The sequence below is a fragment of the Pararge aegeria genome, chromosome 9 (genome assembly GCF_905163445.1).
Source record: "Pararge aegeria chromosome 9, ilParAegt1.1, whole genome shotgun sequence".
In the NCBI taxonomy this organism is placed as follows: domain Eukaryota; kingdom Metazoa; phylum Arthropoda; class Insecta; order Lepidoptera; family Nymphalidae; genus Pararge; species Pararge aegeria.
The window spans coordinates 13,435,765-13,463,498 of NC_053188.1; the positions used below are offsets into that span (position 1 = coordinate 13,435,765).

A 27,734-nucleotide genomic window follows, 5' to 3' on the forward strand; every position below is an offset into this window, starting at 1 on the left:
TGATCATTTTTCCTAGGTATCTACTATTGAATTAGTTTACTGTTTAGGAGTCACAAATAATCATTGTAAGATCGGAAATGGGTTTTTTTTATTACCAATGTTCTGTTCAGCTATCATAAGGTGCTAAATACTTGATCAAATAAAAGCCATGTATTGGTATTATATTTAGAGGAAGGTATAAGGGTAACGAAGAACGATTAGATTCTGCGAGTGAAAAAAAATGTCAGTACCCGAGGTTAAAATTTGTCGCTGCAAGTACTCGGCGTTGTCTTACTTCCACGGTTACATCATGTGAAAATAATCGTTAAATTCCGCCAGCACGCATGAAGTAGTGAGGTGGGTATAAGCTCTAAATCCCTCTACAATGAGGATGTATGCACCCAACTGTGGGTATTAAGCATGACGATAATGTACCATGGTATAGGTAATATTATATTACACAGATAAGTACCAACTTATGTCGCGGTGTGGGTTAAAACTGAACAGACAATAGGTTCAATTCGACGGTAATTAGTTTCGTATTACCACAACTGTTGCCAACTCCGACGAATAACAATATCGATTGTGTCCTCTATTGACAGACAGAATGGTAAATGTCGACACTTTTCCTCCATTTTAACTGGCACAAAAAAAAATAACGCCGGATTTTACGAAACCGTACTTAAATCCAGGTAATCACGTAAGTGTTATAGTGGTTATTACATAAATGCTATTAAATAAAGATTATTTTTTAACGATATACTTAATATAATCTAATATGCCCGCAATACTGTTATCTGAGGCAGGGACCGTTTATTTTTCGAAGTCTAGACGTTCGAAACACGTGAAAAAACTATTTTATGACATGTACCCAAGTACTGAAGTACCCAAAACATATCGCCACCTGGTAATTCAGTACCCAACACCTGGGCGTGTTAGAGTTGATAAGTTGAAATTTTCAAACCTCTTTTTGTCCATCATAGCCCCCATATTAAAAAATCCTTTTCAAACGGCTTTTTCGCTTAACAGTCCGAACTTTTTAAGCTGTTTAGCATACAGTTTCAGCTGTACGTTGATATTAAGTCAGTCTGTCCAGTAAGTATACACAAGATGCATGGTAGGTACCAACTTTGAAACTCGAATGCTTAACTTTTCAAATTATATTTATATGTACGTATGGTAGGGGACAAATAAAATGAGCACTTACCGTATTACTGAGATATGGGCGATTTTACAATTAAAAAAAATATTTTTTTTATATATAATTAGCATTTCTTTGGAGCTGCATTATATTATCGTTTGAACGACATAACAGATTTTAATAAGATTTTACAAAGAGAAATAGAGGCTTCAGTTTACTGAGAAAAAGACTAAGCCTATTTTTATGGTATATTTTCAGTTAGCTAGGGAAGGGGATTAAGGAGTGTTATAGCGCGCGAAGCAGACGCGAGTCTAAAGTGTTTTTTTTTTACTTAAAGCTGCATAGTGTAAAGTTAAATTTCAGTATCCCCTGTTCAATCAAATAAGAAGATATGTTGATAAAGTTTTCTAGACTATTTTATTCCGCAAAAAAATGTTTGCGCATTTATTGCTATCTGACTAATATAATAACACCCAATTAACTAACGTATCACAAATCATCAACAGTGCAAGTGAACCGAAAGCGTTCATTTTACATGACACCTACAATACCCGAAGTCATTATGTTTTCCCAATAAAAATACCGTAAGTTGTTCGTACCTATATCAACGACTGATATTTCCTTAAGAGTGGAATTCGACCATGAACGAGCAGTATATCGATGCAATAATAAGTTGTCGCAGACACACTTAAATAAACTAATAGAGGTTGTATATTCGGCGCAATCGGCAAGGCTAACGAGTGATCACCTCGCAAATGCTCACTGAAACTCACTTCCAATATGTTACTCCGCTCACTTGATTACACAGTACTAACAATGACCTTTGACACTAAAACACTTACACTGACACAAATTGCGAAACCCCTACACAAATCAACACATTCACATGAAGTTAAACAGTTATGTGCATAAAATCTTATCAAACAAAATAAAAGCCTCGGTTCGCGGCGTTCGGATGGTAGCGTGTATGCCAGCCGTGTGACAGGCTGCGTAGGCGCTCGGGCCAGAAAGAGATAGGAAATGTAGGCTTCGGCGCCTCGTATACATGATCACAAGTGCGAGCGAGACATACGATCGACGTAAGAGGGAGTCCAGTTACGTATCTCGTCTCGATATAGCAAAGATGAAGTCTTTGTGGCTAGAAGCTTTTGAATATGCTTTTCAATTAACATTTGTAGCGACAACTATCTACCATCTATTACACAGTTAACACGTTTAGTTATGTGCGAAATTTATAGCCTTGCCTGCTGCTTTATTGTCTCATGGTCTGGTGTGGCCCAGCATTTGCAATGCGCATTTGGAATACAAAATACTAAATTAGACATAACTTTTTTTTTTAGTATGTATTATGTACTCTTTAAAGTGACGGTGACGGAAGGTTGTATTCTTTTGCGATTTTCCATCTTACCATTTTTTTTACCGTTTAGTGCTAGCTAAGCTACTACTACTACTCTCCCAAGCTACCTAGCTTGGGAGAGTAGTAGTAGTAGCTTGGCCTTTTGCTTGGGTTATTTTTAAGTTTTATAACGTAGGTATATTTAATATCAATAATAATAATAACTTTTGTTTTAGGTTCAATTAATCAACACGTTCATAAATCGTATATTGTTTTATTTAAGGCTAGTTGTTGATTGGCGCGACTTCGTTCGCGTAGATATATAAATGTGTTTGCCTATGTTATTCTCTGGCCCTTGCAAGAAAAATGTCGATCCCTTTGCTTTCTGAAAAACAAATTATCCCACGGGAACCGAACGTAGATTTGTCAGGTATGGGCTACTCTAGACAATAATGTATCTACTTGCTAAATTTTATGCAGATTCTTTCTCGCGTGATGACCGATTTGCTTAAATAATTTGTTTTTTATTTCTATTAAAGAAATTCTGGAGTTCTTACCATACCCAAAATTTTGGTAAAGAATAGCACTATTTAGACCTGTCAATTATTGTTCTATTATTTCTGCAAAATTTACAAATCCTGCTGATATTATAAATGCGAAAGTTTGTATGGAAAGATGGATGGATGGATATGAAACCCGATGTTTGTTACTCTTTCACGCAAAAACTACTGCACCGATTTAACTGAATTTTGGAATGAAGATTGATACCCTGGATTAACAAATAGGCTACTTTTAATCCCGGGAAAATGTTCAGTTCCTGCAGAATGTATGAAAAATCAAAAAACCGCGTACGAATCCGCGTGCAACCGCTGGTAGGTACCTCTATTATTATTTAAGCGTATTAACTTTGCAAATACGCCTCAATAATAATCCAATGCGATCTTATTACTTAACTTAATAAATAAGAGATATTTTGACGTTCCTATTTATAATTAGATCATCGACCGACTAAACGATTCATCATAGTTTTCATAAAAAATCTATTCATACACTTTTTGTCTGGATTTCGATTCAATGAACTAGAATTTGATGGTTAAACCTACTTACTGATCTAATCATACAACAAAATTAAGTTAAAGTAAAATAATTATTGAGATCGATAGTATTCTTAGCCTCCGACGCAAAAACCACAGGGTGTTATAAGTTTGACATGTGTGTGTGTTTGTGTGTGTCGAAAGTAAGTAACAAACAAACATACATCATAGCACCATAACAAATGTCGCATTTATAATATTAGTATGATTTTTTTAGGCAGGAGACAAAAATTATGTCCCACAGTGAAATCCCCTGGCAGGGAATAAAATTAACATAGGTATCCACCTGCCCGGCACCACGGCACCAGGTAACAGAAAGGAGAAGTTTACCCCCGTTTAATTACTACACGTTTATTATTTGAGTATTATTTCCACGTGCGCCAATGCTTGGAGACTTGATAAAGCTGTGGGAGAAGATAAAATTGTATCCTTTTAATGGGGAGAAAAATATCTCTTGCCAGTGATGTCTGTTCTACACAGTTATCTAATATATAATACTTGCAACGAACACTAACCTAGGAACAGACGAGATTACAGCACTAGGAGCCTAGCCGGGTCACTCCGCAACCGGTTGATGCAACCCGACGCGTTTCCACGAACACGCGACACCCGTGCACATAACTGATAACGACAGTTCGTAACCCAACGCGCCTTATCATTACGCACATGATACATTTCTTCCGCTAACGGTAAGAAATTGACTTCTTTATTCAACTGAATCAACATAACATATATAGATTTCTGACTCTGCACCATAAATTAAGATACAATATCGAACTAAATATTTTCAAGAACATAATTGCGAAAGTCGAACTCGTTGACGTTTTGCGTTTAATTACACTTTCACACCTCATTGGCAAGACAACATGAACGAAGGACATTAAGTTATAATTTATTTTTGAAAGTTTAATTCATTAATTTAAATACCATATTCGTAATGTAAGCATAAAAATCTAACAGTTTAAATTCAAATTAGGGAATCGGCAATGAATTGTAGGCCTAATATTAATTTAAGCTTGATATTATATTTACACAAATTTTACTGGTACTTGAAAATTTGCGGACACTCTTCTGTTGTCAACATTGTCAAGAGATGAAGCATTTTTTAAAGTAACACAGGGCCTAGTCCTACGAGAAAATTATTTGAAATTAAAGCAGATATGTGTGTGTGTGACGTTTGCCAATTAAAAATTCTCTTCTCATATAAACTGCAGATGCAGAAAAATATATTTGGTTTGAAAGCGGTTTTTGATTGGACGGAGCTGTATTTATCGAGACAGTTCTTAGCTTTTTGTCACGTGATTTTAAAATAAAATTAAATGATCAGGTACTTGTGTCTAGCTAGACGCACGACACCACCTCGAAAGAAAGAGCCTCTTAAAATGGGAAACCGCTTTCAAACGGCAATGATCTTCAGTGCAGTGTACACAAAGACGTGCTCAATCCCTACTAATTTTATAAATGCGAAAGTATGTTTGTTGGTTTGTCCTTCTTTCATGAAGCAACAGAGCGACCGATTTACATGATAATTAGCATTTATGGACTGGAAAATAAAAAAGGATACTTTTTATCCCGACCCAAATGCAAGTTTATTACTATAGGCCTTTATAGGGGACAGATAAATCTTTATACACACAGGTTAGGTTGGTACTATTTATTTCGAAGAGCTTAGTAATATTATAAAAGCTATAATACTTTAAAACTTTGTTTGTTTATTCTCATTTCTCGCAACACATCCGGAATTCGACGTAGTAATTATGAACACTAACGAAAGTGCAGTATCCCATATATATTTAACAGTATAAGTACACGGGTGAAGGCAGGGATTGTCATATTTCAGTGCACTCGAAAACCAAGCAAAACAGGTGGTAGAGTAGTTGGTAAGATTTGGGCTTCCCTTTGGGGTTCGTTCCAAGTTCGTTCCCCGACGCTTACATGCCTAAGGGTTCTCCAAGCGAAAAGGCGTGCGAAGTCTACCAATCCGCAACTGGCCAACTTGGTGGACTCTGGTCTAAACGGTCTTAACAAATTGAACTAGGAACATACAGAATCCTCATTGAGCCATTATTGTATGCAGACTATTGGGTCCAAACGACCCGCGCACGCGTCAATTTACATCCGCGGAATGTTGCTAGCTAACAAACTTTTTCCATACTAGCATTTTATGGTGAACGTTTACAACATTAGAGGTAAAAAACTCAATGTCAACTGTACAAGTGGTATAAAGTGACTAACCGTTTGTTCGAGAAACATAACTAAAGTGGTGTGGTTTTTGATGCTTCAATATTAGTCGCGTTCACCCTTTCTGTATGTTAACCCATCTCATTGTAATAGATGATGTTGACACGAAAACCGAACCTCCGTCCTCGAAGTCGAGCTCAGGCGAAGAAGACCGAAGCACGTCCTTGACGACCCAGACTATAACTACCGACAATGTGTCCCAACAACAGACACACACACAGCCTACACAGCGTCTTCGCTGGCGAAGAAGAGGGCCCCGATTTCTGAACCTTACCACGGTCATGGGGGCGTTCGGGTTAAGCCATAATTAGTCCAAAAGTCCACCAAGTTAGATTAACGTCGCGCCGAGCCGAGGTCCGAGTCCTTGGGCTCTTCTCATGGCGAGCTCTCGCGCTCGCCCCACTTCCCCGCAACCCCTCAGGTGGTTATCGGCACGTGTCCATCCAAAAATCGAATTGACAACCAAGCAAGTTGTCGCCTCGCGTTTATCTGTGCCTCGCGTCTGATTTAAATGTGTGCCACCGTTCCACTTCCTCCCGCGGCTTCATTCGACCAGTTCCGAAATATTTGTAGCCAGTGCCAGCTTAATTTCATTTTACCAAAACTTGTTTTATAATGAATAGCCACGGGTTGTGGATACTCGAAATCTTACGATCAATCATCAACGTTTCAAATTTCACCTACCGCATGAAAAACAAAAGAAAGCTGTTTTTAGGGCTCTTTAGTCGATGATATACGTCAGTATCATATAATTTTTTTTTCAAGAAAATCGTCGTATTTAAACAGACCAACACTATTTCTAGTTTTGTTTGCCTCAACACAGGGGTGGTAAGAATACAATAATAAAAACCTAAACAACAGTTGAAGCACCGAAATATAAGTGTAAAATGTCATCCCGATTCTCGGTACGCAGTTTACTGGGGCGATAAAGTCAAATAAGAGATAAGTCCAAGTGACCGTTTTCTGACGAGCTTTTTATCGATACTAATAATATGAATGCGAAGTTTGGATCGATCTTCTTTAGGTGCCGCTCCAACCTGTGAAGGTTGACCGTCAGTTTTTGATTATTCGCCTTTTCTCTCGCATGGCTAAACAGCTGGGCGGCACTCGCCTGCACTTTGGATCGATGGATGTTTGTTATTCAATCACGCCAGCGAATCTGGATGTAATTTAGCACAGAGATAGATTATAGTCTGGATTACCAATTAGGCTACATTTTATCCCGGAAAAATATACGGCCCGCTAAGGTTAGATTCATTTTTATTTTTCACAGAGCAAGATGGACGTGTTTTTGAATAGTGGTAGTTCAGAAGTCAGAGAACCACAAGAGTATACGTGGGCAACAACTTATATGTACAAACGGCTCCGTGTCGGATGTATTGCGACATACAAACTGAGAGCGATTGTAATTACAACAGATAATACCGTGCTAAGATAATGGTTGAAACAATTCACATTCCGAACAACTTTTGTACCTGACCAATCGCTGGATGTTGAAGGCTGCAGTCAGTATTTGTAAGTAATGTTACTAATAAATCATATTACATTCAATAATTATTCATTTAATACCAGCTGTTAGCTGCAACTTCGTCCGCGTTTGTCTAGGTTTTTTAAAAATCCAACGGGATTCGTTTGTTTTACCTGTTTGCCAGAGTCCAGGAGGCATGCTATGGTAAATAGAAGTGTGTCCCAGAAGGATTGACATAAGCCCTTGTTACCTATGCACGGCTTCACAGCACATCTCAATTCAAAATTTTGCTGAAATTCGATTCCGGCATATAATTTCTGAATTTTCTCTGGTCTGGTCTGGTGACAGGCTTTGGCCGTGGCTAGTTACTACCGTAATGAAAAAGACGTGCCGCTAAGCAATTTAGTGTTCCGATGCGATGTCGCGTTGAAACCTAGGGGTATGACTAACATACTCCCTAACAGGTTAGCCCGCGACCATTTTAGACTGCATCATCACTTACCACCAGGTGAGATTGCAGTCAAGGGCTAACTTTTATGGAATAAAAAATAAAATAAATGTTAGCGAAGTTTTAATAACAGATTAGCTTTCAACCTGGAAATGGTAATAGGATACCTTTTATTCCGGAGAAATTAGCAAAAAACCGAAAAAGGCACAGTCAAAGTCGCATTAAACAGTGCTACTTGCGCTTTGTAAAGTAATGCATGTAAATTAAGCTGTGTTGGCCGTGTCAAAAGTTTTTTGATTACTAACGTACCACACCGAAACTAAGACGATTTGATGCAGTCGTTAACCTTTATCTAAAGAGCCATCGAAAAAAAGACTCGTAATTATTACTGAACTATTAATTAACGAAGATTGTATCACATTTTATCACTTTTATATATACGCATAAAACATATTTTATAATAACTCGTTAGGATTATTATCTTATGCGTCTTGTTTAGTGACTTTTCGCTGTTTCCATGTCATCATCAATCTGCCTTATTACAAGATTTGTTCGCTAGCAATCGAGGAGTAGTTTTCGAGTATTAAAATCTTGTATCGTCAAAGTAAAATGGACCTAATGTCACTCGTTTTAGACTCGCAAATCCTGTACTTCTGATTTTTTTTGCAAACTTTCTGTCAAAAGCTCGAGATAAATATTTGTAAGCAAATTTGAGCTTACATGCAATGCAGATATGATCTATTGTACTCCAATGTTCGAGTAGGTCCCCTCGATTGCGAGCGAGCAAATCTAGTACTAAGGCTAACGTTACTAAGTATTAATGTCCCAATGCTTACCACATGCGTCTTTTAATAATATGGCATTAGAACTTACTCGTAGAACCACCACTCTACGCCAATTCACCATCAATAGCCTCTAACAGTTTAATGATCTAATAGAAGCCTCTCCCATTCAAATTCAAATTCATTTATTTCAAGTAGGCCTACTTTATAAACACCTTTGAAACGTCAAGTATGTATGTTTGTAGTGACTCTACCACCGGTTCGGAAAGCAGATTCTACCGAGAAGAGCCGGCAAGAAACTCAGTAGTTGCTCTTTTCCAACATGAACATTTACAATCATTTTTCTATCTTGCGGGAGATGAGAGCGAGGCTGGCTGCTTGACCTCGCTGTACTAGATGCGTTTTTACACATTTTTAAATGTATGCATTGGTAGGTCAAGAATTTCCTTAGGAATCATGTTGTAAAAGCGTATACTCAACCCCACATAGGAGTTCTGCACCTTTCGCAGACGATATGCAGATATCACTAATTTATGTCCATTTCTGGTAAGTCGATTGGTAGGGTATGCCCATAATACCCACCTTGGGCAGAGGGGTTGGTATATTGGGTACGTCACCAGACAGCACATAAAGTGTATAAGGTAGGCATATTAGTAGGTATAAGGTTTTAAACCCTGACCACTTTAATAAATAATTAGGTAGACACGCAGAATATAACCACAATTGCCTTTGGTCGTGTGTCAGATGGCAATGGCTTGTGCGATTATGACTGACGTGCCGACCACATAAGCTTGAGACACTGTTCTGCATGCAATCTATTGTGTAATTTGTTTAAACACTTTCGAGTGTCAAGGTTTTGTGTTTTCCTATAAGCTTTTGTGACTGCCTCATTGGTCTAGTACATAGCATGTTTAACTACGGATCAGGATTCAGTTTATATAAAACGAAAGCTTACAGAAAAATCCTATTATAATGTAAAGGATTGCTTAAACGATAAAAAAGCTTGAGTGTGAATTGCTATAACTTCATAGCTTAATATAAATTTACTGTGAGATGGTGATAACAAAAAAAATTACCTGGCTAAGTTTGTTGCGTGGTCTTCTTAGACCAGGGCGCGTTCGGAACCCTCGTAGCTTTAGGTTTGAGTTGGCGAACGAAGTTATCACCATCCCCTTACAATTATGTAAACATGAACGCTCAATGAACGAATCATAAGTGCCTGTGATAGGCCTACATGAATAAAGACATTTTGAATTTGAATTCGATTTTGAGGTCATGGGTTCGAATCCTGGGTCGAGCCAAAAATTTAAGAATTGTCAGTACCAGCCCGGAGTTAGGCAATTAGCGGTGTCAAACCCCATGCCTCGGAGAGCACGTTATCCGTCGGTCCCGGTTATTATCACCAACTTGTGGCAATAGTCGTTGACGCCCACTGACCCGTATTGGAGCAGCGTGCTTTGCTCTAAAACCGTCCCTCCTATTCGAGAGGAGGCCTTTTTTTTGCGTGGTAGAAAAGCTTTATTGCTACCTATGTCCCGTGCTATGCTACCTCCGTCCCTTGGGCAGGACGGAGGTTATGTGGGACTCCTCCCTCTAAAAGGGGCATATCCAAACTAAAAACAACCACGGCATGTCTCAATTGTTGGCTTAATTAGCCCGGGGAACCCATTGTATACCTCCCGTTGTATACCAACCACCCCAACCGATTGCTGGGGCTCCATGCGAGAGGAGGCCTGTTCCCAGCATAGGTACCAAGACTGCCTAGCGCTGATCTTCCATGAAGCCAGTTAATTACTGAACTGTAAAGAAACAATGCACTACGAGACGTTTTTGAGGTCGATTAAAATTAGAACAATGTGAAAACGCCCTCACCGCACCAAATACATATATCATTACCGTTGATCATTAGGTCCTTATTTGTTTATGGAATCAAAATAATACATGTGCGGTTTATAATCATGATAATCACATACCAAATATGATAAGCAGAAGCTCGGTTTATTGCATGTAAAACCACATAAAATAATAATAAAAAACTATAAAACCAGCCCACTACCTGCCCACGCGTCGCTTCATGCGGAGTAAAAATGGGACTGATTAAGATTTGTATTAATCAAGTGAAAATATTACGTAACGTAAACGATACGTTAACGATAAAATACGGTGTAAATGCGTGTGGAGGCGATGACAAGGCGCCGGTTAGTCCAATCTCTTAGTGACCGGTCAATAAGCTTAAGGGGTCATCTTTGAAATATGAGAAGGCTAATTTATTGGGTTGCTGCTAGAACTTATTTGTAGCACTGGAGTACAAGGCCCGTATTTTGTTTCTTTCGGTTACCACTTTTATACATTTTAAAATGCATTATTTTTAATTTTCGGAACCGACAGGATTTGAACCTGCGACTCGCTGGCAATCGCGGCCGCGCAAGAGCTCAGCTTTCTCCAATTAAGCTACGGCTCTCCTACTATCGATGCCGAAATTAGTATATGCCTTTCACATCAGTCTTATAGCGACTGTCTTTCGGTTACGTTGCCAAGTGATCGTCCAACCCGATTCCACATTCAGTCACTTTTTCTAATCGGAGCACCGTTCAAAATGTGCGATAGGTTGACAACTATCACTAAGAAATTCTGGATTTTGTAAAGAGACGACCGACCAAAAGAGTTATCGCTTGAAGCGATGAGACAGTTTTTGCGCATTTTTTATTCTGTCCTGTAATGTATTGTACATGTACAATTTATTTTAATGAATCATTTCTGTAATTTGTACTGTAGAGACCTTATATATGTATCTTTCTGTTAACTTTTCAATACAGACTAGCGCTTAGCTACATTTTACGGTTCAAATGTTTCAAAACGTATCACATATAAATATTCAAAGAACTTATACCTACATCAGTACTCACTGAAAGAATTCAAATAGTTTTATGAACTAACTAAAAGTCCCATTTATACGTTAAGGCGGGCCCTTAAATGCCCTCTATTAGAATTAAACAAATGATTTATAGTTATACTTAATAACTTATAATGGTTTTACTGTATTTGGTTAATCGGATTACAATAACCAAGATTAGTAATAAAGTCTATCTTCGCAAAGCTTTATTTATTTTAAATATGTAGATACCGAAAATAAAACTGAGTACGTAGGTAATGAATTATCATTATATTATATTAGGTAATAATAAAATAATATGTGTGTGTGTGTGGTAACGTTAGATCAGAATGGAACTGCCACAATCCCTTCTCTTGTCCCGCGCGTGGCATACGAGGCGACTAAAGGGATACAACGGAAAACGCGCAGAAGCCTATGTGCTTCTATTACCATCTACTGCAATTACCTACCAGCCAGCTCAACGTGGTGATTATGGACCCTTCCGTTGGGAGAGTCTAGTAGTGGAATGTTATATGCTATTGATTGAATACTTGAAATAGCTATGAAGTTAAATGGCAACTTAATTCAGTGCTTTACAAAATGTACGATTTAGATTGTATCGGGCCTCCCAATTAATCGGTCGCTAATTCGGTGGGTGGAAAACCTTGCGGCTGACGGTAACGTGGGAGTTAAGTGGCTATTACAAACCACTTATTTTCTTTGTTTTCACTTTGATTGAAAAAAAAATAACAGATGCAACCAGAACAATGTCAAGAGAACTTTGCGCTTTGAAGTACTTTCTAATATACTAAAGTAAATATATATAGACATAGGGTAGGCATGCACTAAGTGGGCGTACGACATAAAACATAGGAAACTTCATTACGAGTTATATAAACATATGGGTTAGACTTTTTATAATGCCTAACCTTAAGTTTTTATAGCTCGTATTGGGTTTTCCATTTAATATCCGAGCATACCCTATCTTATATGCGCGCCACTGATCAAAAGTACGTACACACAGTACTATAATATACTTGTAACGGAATTACGAAATAATGCATAAGTATATTGCATAAGCAATCACCCTGTATAAATATTTAATATTTTTTTATTGATTGATTCAGAAGCATATTTAATTGCTTCAAAAAAAGCATACATATTTGTTTTCTGTACAAACTAATTCAATAAAGTGTTTACTTATGACAACCCTATTGAAGTTAAAAGTACGATGTGAAAGAGCTCGTACGTAGAGCTCCTTCACAAAAAGTTCTACTACTACTACAAACTTGTACAGAGAGCTTACAACAATGAACCAGAGTTGAGTTAACGTTGGCAGAACTTCTCTGTCCCTATATCAGCTCCTCGTTACGGATTGGAATCAGGTTACTGTAACTATGTAATACCTAATTTAATGTGTTGAAACAAAGGAAAGAGAATGTCTCAATTTACAGTTTAATGCTATTCTAAACTGAATACAAATAAACACAAAAGTAAAAAAAAACCTCACAATAGGGATTTACCTTTTGAGCAGCTTCGGGGTTTACTGATGGTTTTAAATATTCGATATTGTACATTGAACAATTGCAGCTACCTATCAGGTTAAGTAAAACAAATTCGTGATTGTTTCATACTTACAAGTCTATACCACAGTTTATACTCTGTATGCGCTATCTATATAGCTCACGCAATACCCGACGTAAGCGAGAAGTAAAACCGGTTTCGCAGCTGCGCGTGCGCACTCCTGGAGTGGACAACCGCGTTGGAGTATCTTATACCTATGTACCATTATTTTGTAGAACTTTCATCGGTCAAGGGTATTCAGTGTTTTGTGTACGAACAAAAGCTATTGCCTTCTACGCGACGTGACGAAATATACCTACCTACTCGTAGTTAGATCTGATTTAGGGATTTTCACAGTATACTGATTTGTGAGTGAGCTATACTTTAGATAAAGTTTTGTGAAATTAAATGAAATGAAAAAGTTGAGTACAAAAATATCTAAAAAACGGTTTACGCGTATCCGTAGAATCGCCATATAATAAATTGTCTAGAATTATTAAAATTCTTGTAATTTTGCACAAATGTCTGACTTACTGCTCTTAAGCAGAGAAAATATTTAATTGCCAATGAGGTTAATAGTAGGTGCATATTTAGTAGTAGTATGTAGCTACCACACAAATCTCAGATTTAGTCGGTAACTAGGTGGGCTTATTTCGACTCTACTTTTCCTACGTGCTTCATAGAGCACGCTAAGCTGTGCCGGATAATAAATACCCATTACGCAGTTGCTATCGCGGAAATCTCTTATTGAGTCAGTAACTAAATAGGAAGTTGGCCGAATTTGGACTCTACCTTTTCTATGTTTTTCATAGAGAACGCAATGTTTCAGATAATACGCATGTCTAGTTACTAACGCTGTACTTTTTAGTGCAAAGCAAATATGTTAAAAATAAACAAAAACTAATAAACACAAAGAGATGTTCTTTAAGAATATATCCTTTTATTGAAAAAAGGATACATTCTTAATTTAAATATGATTTTTGCACTAAAAAGTAAATAAAAGATAATTCCCATAATAATAAATCTATGAAAAAAATGGAGAGTAAGATTATGAAAATTAACCTTAATTTAATGGTGTCTGTATGGTGCTATTTATAATTTCTTCAATTCTTATACTCCACACCAAACAGATCTTCGACAATGTACCCTCTACGCATGTTTCGCTCTGAAACCGGAGCATCTTCAGGAGATGTTGACTTTACAATGAATAATTGTTAAGATTCATTGTAATTTATAAATAACACCGTACAGATTCTCCTGTTGTTCGCGGATTATGGCAAATTAAGCTTAATTTTCATAATATATTATGGATTTCCGCAAAGTAACGCCTGCTTCTATCTAAGAAGTGTAAGATACGGCCAAGGCCACCACTGCTTTTTGACGACGACGGTGAAGTATTTTAACATATTTCAACATCCCAGGTACCTACGTTTAACCATTTAGTTTATGTCACCAATGAAAACAATTCAAGGCCGAGATCCGATTCTATTTGCCCCACGCTATTGTAATACAGTAAATACCAAGTGCAAGCGACAATGTGTAGGCGTCATCTTAAATGTTTTAATTAGCATCAGAGATATGCGGAATCAATACATTAATATTATCAATACATACACATGTATGTGCATTGTATACATATATTTGTATTGTATATATTGACGGCCGACTGGCACAGTGGGCAGCGACCCTGCTCCAGAGTACAGGGCCACGGGTTCGATTCCCACAACTGAAATATGTTTGTGTGATAAACATAAATGTTTTTCAGTGTCTGGGTGTTTATCTGTATATTTATGTATTTAATTGATAAAAACTTTCATCAGTCATCTTAATACCCGTAACACAAGCTACGCTTACTTTGGGTCTAGGTGGCGATGTGTGTATTGTCGTAGTATATTTATTATTATGAATGAAAAAGTGTGTCGGTTTACTTGTGATTGCCTAGCCGCTGAATTGAGACAGACATAGCTTAGATCTTTGATTTAATCAAAGGTTTTTAAGAACCCGCTCGAGTGTTTCGCGCCCATAAAATCAGTAAGTATGTGGCGAACGTTCTTTCTTTTTTTGGGTTGATGACACGTTATTTGAGGGTACCACTGAGGGTCTTTTCCTTCATCATCATCACCCTATCTCAGTCCACTGCTGGACTAAGGCCTCTTCATATGCACGCCATCTCGGTCTATTGCTGGTTAGCTGGATCAAGTTCTTCCCTACTGCCTTTACGATATCATCCCTCTATCGAGCTGGTGGTCGGCCGATGCTTCTGTGTCCAGTGCGCGGTTGCCAATCCAGAATCACTCGGCTCCACAGCCCGTCCTCCCTTCGACATATGTGGCCCGCCCAGTTCCATTTCACTTTACCTTATCCCACACTAAATGCACGGTTGCTCTGCTAGACGGCTTTACCGGATCTCTACAATATTACTAACTTTTTAGTAATAGGTACGAGTATAACAGGTGCTTAAGTTCTCGCGTGATCAGCACTCATAAAGTGTACCCCGCTTTAAATCAATTCAATGATCAAAGATCAAAGCCTTCCTCGTCAATACAAAGCCAAGTTAAAACTACCATTGTCTTCTTACACGCACAGATGTGCATTTCATGTTTTTTTTTCTTTAGAATCAATAAACCTTAGTACTTAAAGAAAGATATCACCAACCTACCACCATTTACGATATCGGGTTAAGATTTCCGAATTAAAGATAGAATGATTATTAATTAATTATTGATACCTAAAGACATATAAATAATATCATCTTAAGCATTGTCACTAAAATCATCATCAGCACATGAGCTTTCCACAGCTGGGCAATAATAAAACCTCTTTGATATTACTGTAGAGCAAGGAGGTTTTAATATTATAAAAATAAATAAAGGTACCTTTAGGTAACTGTTGCAAAGCAAAGCTAGCTTTTCACAGCTGGGGAATAATAAAACCTCTTTGATCCTACTGTAGAGCAAGGAGGTTTTAATATTATGAAAATAAATAAAGGTACCTTTAGGTAACTGTTGCAAAGAAAAGCTAGCTTTCCACAGCTGGGCAACAATAAAACCTCTTTGATCCTACTGTAGAGCAAGGAGGTTTTAATATTATGAAAATAAATAAAGGTACCTTTTGGTAACTGTTGCAAAGAAAAGCTAGCTTTCCACAGCTGGGCAACAATAAAACCTCTTTGATCCTACTGTAGAGCAAGGAGGTTTTAATATTATAAAAATAAATAAAGGTACCTTTGGGTAACTGTTGCAAAGAAAAGCTCGTTAATAATAATTAAACATGCGCGTGAATAAAATCGGATAAGTAAGTTTATTAAATCATTATTATTGAGTTAGAAAACAGGATTTTAAAACATATAAGCGATCCTATTTAAACATTTATGTCTCATATAATGGAAAAGAATTTGTTGTCTAACCGTAGGATTTTTTACAGGAATATTTTGATGAAATAACCAAATGATTAGGTATTGCGAGGTGTAATAACACCGTAATTGGCTGGCCCAGTTTGAATGCAGCTTCAAGCACGTATACAGCCACGACACACTTCTAGGAACGTGCCTAATTATTAAATAGGTAAGTCTTACTACAGACCAGTGCTGTTCAAATGAAACTAGGTATTATGATAACAACTATCACACATTATTTTATGAGTAACACAATTATATATTATTATAATCGATATATTATATTATATGTAAATGAATTCGAGCGGTTTTATAAGAATGAACGTACGTAATAATATGTGCATTCCTATCTGATTGTATAGCAAGTTACCTACTCTAAGAATACGAGATACGAGTATGTTCACATGAACAACTAACAAGGTATATAAATTGTCCAAAGGAATAATAACCTAGCTTGGAAAACTTATATATTTATTAAAGCTTCTTTATGGCGTAGTACCTATAGGAAAACCTAAGAATACTCATAAAATATTACAGGCAAACTTGTAACTAAAATAATCTCTTCCAGCATACCTAAACGTAGGGAATACACATAGGAGACGGAAAATCACAACAAAGTAAGTTAGCAATATCAAATAAATCGATGATAGGGATAAAAAATTAATAGTACCTACCTTTACCTGTTTTATGAAACTGTTAACTGTCACATAATATTATATAGGGTACTAATATGATTGCGAGTTTATAGTATTTTTTTTTAAATATCGACTTAAGTATATGCTATATGCTGTTTCAATGACTACTTTATTGAAACTCATCTAACAAGTTGGTTAACCCATAAAATCCTTATACAAACCTACTTACTTCATAAGTTTTTAGATTTTTTATTATTGTATGCCATTGTATAAAATATTAATGAAATAATTTACAAAATCACCAGTATTTATGAATTCTAACTCCTTTTCAACCGTCCAATGAAATGAAACATAATATTTTCAAATTGTTCGTCCACACGGCTTGCATGGTTATTTTGCTTACTTTGGTAACTATGTACCTAGGTACCCCTTGTCTTATTTTCGTGGATTTTCATTTCTCGTTACTTCTTAACTAACTAAGACAAAACTTATTTCGTTACCCAGCATGTAACTATCTACTTATTTTTTTTTATTAACGTTACATTTGGTGGAACTTATGACAATATTATGCGCATAAAATGACTCCACACGAGACTCCACTGATTTATGTTAATAAATATAATTAGCAACTCTTTCTTCATTTCATTATTTCTCACTTTTTTCTATCTTGTCTGTTTTTGTTTAAGAATAAAAATGCAATTTCTTTTCGTTTAATTCAATTTGTTAAATTTAAAGTTAAATTAAATTCACACACACACACATATGTGTACAATAAAAAAAACCCGTAGCGCCTTTAATTGCCAATATCCGACATACCTTCCTACTACTAGTATTTATACATTAATGCTACATACTGAATAAAACAATCGCACAAAAATGCTGTATAAGTGCAGTGTTTTTGCTATCATTTGCTGAACGCCTATTAAAGCCACATTTTGTTATAGTATTTCGATCTCACGAAGACCTTTTTGGGTAAGGTATTTGTATATATATGTCCATTATTGTGTGTGCAAATTTGGAATGGACCGTTTTCAGATTGGCGATATAGACACACTTCGCTTGTTATAACACTGTACCTATTACCACAACCGAAGTTATACGCTCTTCGTGAGATAGGGATTCAACGTTTGCCTTACCAGTGAATTCGAGGCCGAAAGTTCTATGAACTCATCTAAAGTTATACAAGCATTGGCGACTTCTTACTACGGTTTTAATAAAAGAAGCAGGATCAGTCAGCACAAGGCCAAGTGCGCAGTTGTAAACACTATCTTAAACCAATAAGATTTAAATTTGCTTAGTCGTGGAAACATAACAAAGAATAGAAACTCTTCGTTGATTTTGCGTACATTAAGTGAACTAATTTCTATAAACAGTCCAAGTTTTATTGTGAAGTATAGTAACGATACGTATAAACGAGAAGTATATAACGGTACCTAGTTGCATTTTTATGTAATCGACCTGACTTAAAATATGTCGAAGTAGCTCTTCTACATATTTATAACCACAGACGTTGAGTTAATTATAACTTAAAATATAATTGAGTTTAATTAGTTCGACTACATTGTATGTGTGTCTGTATGTCTGCTTACAAACCATTCAACTCTGTAAGAGTCTATAAAAGCTACAAATATAACCTAAGCTAGCTAACCGACTTATAAAACGAATTCAGCCTTAAAAGCCTCATAAACTCAAGGCAAAGGCTCGCTTGTGAGATAGCTGGATAGCAAAATCACGACGCCGTCGTTGTACCTACGAACCAGTTCTAAGAGCTTGAATGTGCCTTGATATATTTTCGCGGTGCAGGAGCTATTTTAAGCTTAATAGCGTTAAAGAACATAATGACTTTTGAGAAAAAGTTGATAGTGTCTCAGTCTATGATATTTATGGCATTTTTTTTTTTTTTTTTTTTTTATATTTATAGACGAGCGCTTGACTGCAATCACACCTGATGGTAAGCGATGATGCAGCCTAAGGTGGAGCGCGCTTGCCTAGAAGATGCCTATTCACTCTTGATTTGAAGGTACTAATGTTGTAAGAACTGGGGAAAATGGAAGCTGGAAGAGCATTCCAGATCCTAGCGGTGCGAATTAGAAACGAAGATGCGAAGCGCTTCGTACGCATGGCATGGTGCTTGGCTATTAATGGCGTGTGTGGTAATACATGAATAACACTGAAAGCAGGCAGAAGGTAGGTACGGCTAACGGCCTTACGGCCTTAGGACTAATAAAATTATTATAATAGGCGATGCTAAAAAAAGTATTTACTTTGTAATGTTTTCGGCGCAGCGAGCGCATATTTCAGAGTTATGTATGTACATAACTTTTAACCCATTTGGATGTATGAGGTATCGTTTAAATCCTTATAATATCATTCCAGAGTAATTTTTTTTAATTTATAACTGTAGTGCGTGTGCTTTTCTAGTATTCGGCAGTCGTATTATTTATTAAATTAAGTGCTTAAGTACTTTCCTACTTGATTAATGCACTTCACTTAGTCTTCTACGGAATAAATACTAGTGCATTATCATTGCATACAGACGGAGGTAGTTTACTTTAAAGTTTTAAAATCGGAGAAATAGCAGCCATTTTACAAGTAAATGTATTTTAAACACGAACACTGCTACCGTTTTTAGTGTTCGGTAGAAACGAATACGGCAATAATTTAGAAAGCGCTTGCTTTGGATGCTTGCATTTTTCCCCTTTTTGTAGAATAAATCGCTACACAGGATTTAGTTTAGAAGATCTATTAACGTGATGGCCATGCACGGCAATAGGAATACACTTTATTGTGAAAAAGCGCGACGTCATTTTAGTTTTTAGTTCGAGGCGCGTCGAAAGTTGGGGCCCAAAGATTTGAGGTCAAATAAGGCACTGAACTATTCATTGTTCATGAAAAGGTCACGCTTGTGCCGTGCGCGACTAAACGGAGCAGTTTTTTTTATAACGAAACTCAACTTAAAAGAATTTGCTAAAGGAAGTTTTTGTGTTATATTTGTATATAGGTATTGACGTAATGTTTTTTATCAAACGTTTTTTTAGTTAGCAAAGTTCGGTTATTGTGATGGCGCGGCTAAAAGCATGCTTTTTCATTTATCTTTTAAGTAGCATAATACTTATAACGAAAACGAAAAATGTGTAAGTACGATGATTTGACCGAAAACCAATATTTTTTTATGAATATAAAAGACACTAATCAATACAATATCACAAGCTTAAGTCTTTTGAATTACAACTAAGTTTAAACTGTTAAGTTTGTATTATTATATTTACACTTATCGCTTCCTTATTAATTGTGTCGTAAAGTAGAGAGTTTTCAATTGTCATATAACTTTCAAACAAAAATAATTATAGGATAATGTCATCATTCGGATGAAGATAATATAGATAAAGACAAACATCAATATATATAGCTCAGTTTTAGAATTAGAACCATAAATTATAGAACAACGAATGCGACGCATGCAGCCACGGATGTACTAAATTTCATATTTCAAAAATGTAAACTGCCGCTATTAATTGTTTTGCCAAGTGGGGTCTAAAGTTAAGTTACCGTTGGCCGAAAGATATTTTCAGTGCGGTTGGTAAAAACTGGCTTGTTGGATATAGGAGAACTTTACCCACAAGTGATCCTTGGTCGCATAATTTAACAGAAATAAACAATACACCTCTTCATATTTGTCAACCAAGAAATACATAAGAGTTTTTTTTTTAATTTATATTGTATTTATGTCGCTAACTTACCAGCCACAGGCGGTCAAGATATTGCCCTATATAGCGAAAGAATACCTATTACTACTAATAAATTAAACTCACCTTTAAAGCGCAAAAAATGCACGACGCTCCAAGACAAGCGTGGCCGGTGAGCTCGCGAAAACTGCGTCGGAATATATCCAGATGCCATAGCACCTGCAACAACAAACCTAATATTACAAATTGAACATACAACATACAAAATTACCTATCCTTAGACCGCCCACTTTAATAAGCTTAATGCTTAAAAGCTCTCACGAACGGCTGTTGAAAACGTTGACCGCAAATTAGCCATTTTAACTAAATAGTTGTTATGAATAATGAATACCACTTACAAAAGCAATAATATAGTTAAATGAAATACAATATTTATTGGAAATCTCATCTCATTTAATAATAATAAAAAAAACATTCTATAATAAATGACACTTACTATAAATTTATACCTAGGTTATTATAAATAATATATCATGTTAACAAGACGTTAATTCAGTATTTAATCTTTTTAGAAGTTTATAAAGTAACTACTTCGTTACTTTAAAACCTGTAAACACGTAATTTATATGTACATAATTTCTTATACTGGTTTACAAAAAAATTCGGGTCATATAGAATATTAAAATTAACTTATAATAAGCTCTCTAAGTATCAAAAGACTTATTTATGTTACCTTCTGAAATATAATACATGTGGCTTTATGTCAGATTCACCGAAATGCTTGGCTGTGTTAGCAAATATTAAAAATATTGTGCAAACCTCCGAGAATTGACGATTTTATTCAGTAGCTAATTATATTGCTGCGTTTTTTTTGAAAATACATACCTACTTCCTAAGAGTATTTCTGCAATTACAATTAAATTCGCTGATCTGACGTGTTAGTTGTCAAGGTGCAGAAACGAGAGTGCTTTTCTTCAGGACAGGTACTTTTCGCTATGCGATCTTAGTCCACTTGTTCAACATAGCAGCTTTTATTGTTTGAAATTGTACTTCTTTTGGCGCGTTAGGGTAAAATGATGAGAGTAAATTTATACGATGCGCGCCCACACCGTCTCGAAATACCGACACCCTGAAGTTAGCTATACTCAACAATTTTGTTTTTCAGTTAAAGGTTTTACATTGTAGAAAGATACATTTTTTAAAAAGATTTTCATCCTGTTACGCCAAAAAAGTGTCTATCGCTTGTACATAAGTACACACACCTAAAAGTTTTTATAAGAGTCTCAAATATTACAAAAAAAACAATACCTAACGATATCGCACCAATACAACACTAAATACGCAAGCATATGACGAAGATCAAGTAATTCATAAAAAAAAACTTAGAATAATTTCGATTAGAAGGATAATGCCACATGCGCCGTGGCACGTTTCGCGTCAGGTGCGCCGTGCAAGGCATGCCGGCATATGACATCGCAAAAAACTTCACACCGACCGAAAAGGATCTTAAAAACCGTTACTAAACGTGGCATGTTCGTAACCCCATCTAGCGACATAGTTACTTTATACTTGCATCTAATTTTGTGATATCTTCAAGTAAGAACCACCTGCAGTCCACTCCACTCTACAATGTAAAAAGCATGTAATACCAATGTCGGGAGATAACGCTACAATGATTTATGATAGAAAAATTGGACGTAGTTATACGAAAAGATTAGATAGATACCTTGTTGAAATGGCAATGAGAAGGCCATTCTTGTTGTAGGTGCGATGGCCATTGGATCTGGAAAGTTCTAGAGCGGAGACCACGAATAAGCAAGCGTGATGTGGAGGCGCAATCCAGCACGATGGACTGACGACATATTTGTAAAGAGAGTGACGTGCAATGGATGCGTGAGGGCGCTTTTTTGGAAAATGAGCGCAGGCTGGAATGATGATGATGGTGACACGAGAAGGATGAAAAAACATATATTGAAGTCGTTATAAGACGTTCGGGGTCATACAAAAAAATTAGCCATAAAGTCGCGTTTTCAAGTTGTTGACAGTTTTAAAGTTACACCAAATACTGCATTACAATTGCGTGGTAATGTCACACAAATTCGTAATGCTCAAAGGTCTGAAAACTACCCTCGATGAAGGTTGAAACCTTTTCTTATATCATCATAATACATCCATAACTGGTCAACCACAGGGTACGGCTCATCTCTCAGAATGAGGGTTTAGGCCGTAGTGCACTACGCTAGCAAAGTGCTGAAAGACTTTTACACACTTTTGAGATCATTATGGAGAACTCTTAAGCAGTTAACCTCGCGATTTTCTTTCACCGTTACAACAAGTGATATTTAATTTCTTAAAACGCACATAGCTCCCTAAAAGTCATAGAGCCGTGCCGGGTATCGAACTTGGTCCTCCCAAAGTGATATTGTTATGTACCTAGAATGTATTAAACACCTACACACTTCCTGTTAAAATCGCCCACATACTTTCAAACGATGTTATCCATATACGTATTTGGCATTTAATAAATTAAAATCTGTATTTACATAGAGACATCGAATATTGATTTTAATACCTTTTTTGGTATCTATTGCATTTCAATATAACGGTTAAGGTAGGTGGCATAGCAATGATGGCAGTAATATGGGTGCAGATTTGTAGCATATATTTGTGAACCCCGACGCAAAACCCACGTGGTGTTCTAGGTTTGTTGTCTATGTGTGTGCCTGTCTGTGGCATCGTATTCCCCGAATGGATTAACCGATTTTGATTTTAATTTTTTCTTTGTCTGAACGGTGAGATTTTTGGGAGTGTTCTTAGTTGTTTAATGAATATCGGTCCAAGTTGACCGACGCCACAATATTTTCTACCCGCACTATAGGCAACAAATGAAAGGGCTTTACTAGTAGAATAATGAACACTATATTGAAAGTCGGGGATATTTAAGTTATTAATTAATAAGCAGATTATGATATTTTTTTTATACATATGAAATATATTAAAAAAATAACTGCAACAATGCTGCCAGCATCTAAGGAACTGTGCCTGGCTACGGTGGTTTCGAAGACGTTTTAGATTTTATTTATTTTCACATAGTTTATTTTAGGTTATATCTATAAAACAAGTATATTAATATTCAAAATTGAGAGATTAAAATAAAATGAATATAAAAATATGGGTTTTATATAAAACTGCCATACTCACTGACACACTGACACACCTGACATCATCACTTCTCACCAAGTGCTACCTTGCCGAGGAATTGAAAAAAAATTGGAAACGAATACAAACTTATTTTGACGATCATTTTCAAATAAAACCTTAGAGATCAGCATCATTGTAACGCATCTGCTCAAACCTGCCTCGCACCTGCCTCGCAGGCCGCCGAAACGCTGCGAAAAACTCCAATATAGCAGGTGCAGTCCTTATTAGGGACACATTATTATATATAGGTTAGTGTACGTATTGTCAAGGTCTCCTCTATATATGTGGGAATTGGTATTTATAATTAGAACGTTTACATAAAATGTATTCGTATTAGGCAAAGATTAGCCATAGCAGGTGAGCAAATTTTTTTACTTTTTTTATGAGTCAGCCGGACAGCGTTCTATATACTGATACATATACTGATCGTATAAATGCATAAGTGTATATTGGTTTGCCCATTTTTCACGCAGCAAAAAAGCAACGGATTCGCGGCTTAAATTATTTATTAAATTCCTATATTTAGTGCATATTTCTGGTTTAATAGATACATATTTATTGATTAATGGGGGTCCTTAATAAGTGTGTTGAAATACTAGTTACTAGTAAAGAAATTACACACCATTATCATCATTATATAAACCCATTACCAACCCTTTACAGGGCACGGGTCTTCTCCGTTAGGAAAGGCTAAGGCCGTAGTCCACCACGCTGGCCCACCGGATTGGTGGACTCCGTGCACCTTTGAGAACAATATGGAGAACTCCTTACGATGTTTTACTTCAACGTTGAAGCAAGTGATATTTTTATTGCCTAAAGCGCACATAACTTAGAAAAGTTAGAAGTGCGTGCTGGGATTAGAACTCGGCCGCCCGAATGTGAAGTCGAAGTCTACCCACTGGGCTATCACCACTATAGAGGAATATATTTGACAGATTTTACCTACAAAACCTGTTAAAACATCATATTTATTTCTAAGTGTTGGATCATTTGATGATTGAAAAAAGAAACTTTTATAAAATGAGGAAAAATCTATGTATATATATGATTTCAATGAAACTTTCAGGGAATCTCCGGATTGACCTGGCGAGTAATCCTGTAAAGTTTGGTGACGATCGGAGCACTCCTGTTTTTGAACTGTCAAACTGTCAAATACAGCTTTTATTTACTATGACGATATACTATTGTTGGTGTACATGGGTGTAGATAATGATCTTCACCCGCTCGAGAAGAGAATAGAAGAGAATGAATACGGAGAGAAATAAATGATTTAATATATTATGAGACTTACATTAAAAATGTAATGCTGTAAGTTTATTGTTTAAAATAAATAAAGCAAAATCTAGCCCGGCATAGCGGGCTGGGTACACTAGTAGTCTATGAAAAATTTTAATGAACGATATTTTTCATTCTAAAATGGCTAAACACTCATTAGGTAATTAGGTTCATAAATGTCTATATGTTCATATAAAAAGTTACGGATTTACGCTTTATTTACTTAGATATTACAATGCAGTAGCGGAAGGACGACAGCTACGTTGCCGGGAGCCGTTAAAGCCTTCTGACCGCAGATGAATGCTGATTCCTCGAGTCACGTAACGAGGTACTGTTAGAGATTGGCATTAAAAACAACTGCACTATGGTTTTTACTATGCCATGTGTTTCCCTTTACATAGGTAGGCATAGCAACGCTAATATCTTCCTCATTTGAATCGTTTGCTGCGAATGACAAATATGATTAGATCTTGTTTGCATTCATTCATTTTAGCAAGTAATTAAAATATGTTATGTACATTCGCAAACTTAATTTATCCGTCACAAAGGGTGTCGTATCAAATAACGATACGCACACGTATCGAAATCATTATGCGCAAATTTATAATATAAAATCACTGCATCCAATACCTACTTACTATTTATTCATTACAAGCGCAAATCGTGAGTTTTTTTTTCTTTGCTACGCTTTCACACCCTAACTTATCAATCGAAAATCATGAAATTTTCCAGATACGTTTTTAGGTATAATAGAGTACATAAGGTAAATCCAGAAATTTACTTATGCCATGCAGATTATTAACATAATCTTAAAACATTGAAGCAATTTGAATTGACATAGGAGATTTCTTTAAGGGCGGTTTCTCAAACAAAGTACAAAACGCAGACTTAGAGGAACCCAATAGTTCTGGTTTGCTTTTGTTTTCATAACAAATTGTACCGATGCCGAACCGACCCATAAGGTTTCTTTGTATCTCAATAAAAACACTTTAACACACGATAAGTTTTAAGACAAATAATTGAGTTAAGGCAGTTAACAATGTTTCTGTTAGCATATTCGTGGCCACGAATATTTCACAGTTTTGTTATGGATCCTATAAAGAGAAAGTAAATTTGCTTAAAAACATTATAATTGCGCAGCTAGAGTTTTCTAAGAGTGCAAATCCACAAAAAGATATTCAATAATATCTATACTAACTGTTACCCGCGGCTTCGCTAGCGTGGTAATTTAAAAAATTTATAATATTAGTATGGATTCAAAAGAAACAAATAGTTATATTGATTTAAAAATCGATGTTTTGCATCTGATTCGTTTTAAAATTATCTACCATGGAAAAAAGAGAGAAACGACTGACAAAGTATACAAATAGGCTTATTTTGTTAGATGCGTGACACGCAGATAAACTTAGCCTAATGCTAATGGATGAGGAGACGAAGGTTTCGAAACAATTTCAACATAAAGGTTTCAGTCAACATCGCTGATAAGATAAGCTTCGTCGAGATTTACGAACTCTATTGTGACGAAAGTTTGCGTTAGATAAGTTTATAAAGAACTTAGAAAGTAGGTATATAGGTACCCACATACTTAGGTAGAATTCATGTGAAAAATGGAGTTGAGGATGAATGAATGAATGAATACACTTTTATTGTACACCAAAGAAAAAAAAGTAGTTACAAAGATATAAATACATAACAAGAGAGTACAATTTGGTGGCCTTATCGCTACATAGCGATTTCTTCCAGGCAACCAATGGCGTAAAAGGAAAAAACATAGAAAAGAGGTAGGTGGTGCAATAAATAAGATTTAAAAATTATATAAATACAAATAAAATATATTTAAATATAACTATAATATATATATATAAGTATATTACATATAAATACAAATAAAATATATAACATAAATATCTATATAAATATATAACATATAACATCCTCAATTTGTATGAAATACATAAATAATTCAAATTACACACTTAAAATGATTCGCTTCAGCGATGTTCGGCTGATATACTACTAGCTTTATAAAACTGTATATGTTATTTGCCCTAGCGCAGCAGTGAGCGCATGCAAGGTCCCGGGATCGATCCTCGACATGGGCAATTTTGGAATTTATAATTTATAAATTTTCTCTGGTCTGGTCTAGTGGAAGGCTTAGGCTGTGGCTAGTTACCATCCGATGGGTTAAGCGATTTAGCATTCCCGTACGTATTGCTTAAAAGGTATATGGTTCAGGGATATGGGTTTCATATAACTGCCTACACACTACAGGTTAGCCCGTTACCATCTTAGCAGTCAAGGGCTAACTTGTAGTGGAATAAAAAAGAATTGTAAAAATAATAATAAAAAAACTCCTTTTTTATCTCTGTGTTTTTCTGAGCGTTTGTGCTGACTGCCGTTTACAATGGCTGAAATGAAATTGATAAGCTTGGTCTAACATTAACCGTTATGTATATGTTTTATAATATATCTACACATATACAATGTATATTTAAATAGTTTAAACATTTAGCATCATCAACGTTTTGGTCTGCCACGGCTTGCCATCGTTCATATCATAGGAGAAAGTTTTATTAAGCATATATCCACCACATTTTACGGGCGTGTTCACTTCACGGT

The 27,734-nt window shown here is 36.1% G+C and overlaps 1 protein-coding gene across 5 annotated transcripts in view; it reads right to left on the bottom strand.

The window, feature by feature from the left end:
• The window catches only part of LOC120626253, a 102,659-nt gene that overhangs the window by 21,342 nt on the left and 53,583 nt on the right, over nt 1–27,734 (bottom strand). For 2 of the 5 annotated variants that reach the window (XM_039893673.1, XM_039893678.1), the window contains one exon: nt 20,766–20,858. In XM_039893673.1, the coding sequence (XP_039749607.1) occupies nt 20,766–20,858 (93 nt within the window). Of the gene's footprint in view, nt 1–1,868; nt 2,079–20,765; nt 20,859–27,734 lie in introns of those variants that run through there. The other 3 variants (XM_039893676.1, XM_039893675.1, XM_039893674.1) reach the window with 3 other exon arrangements.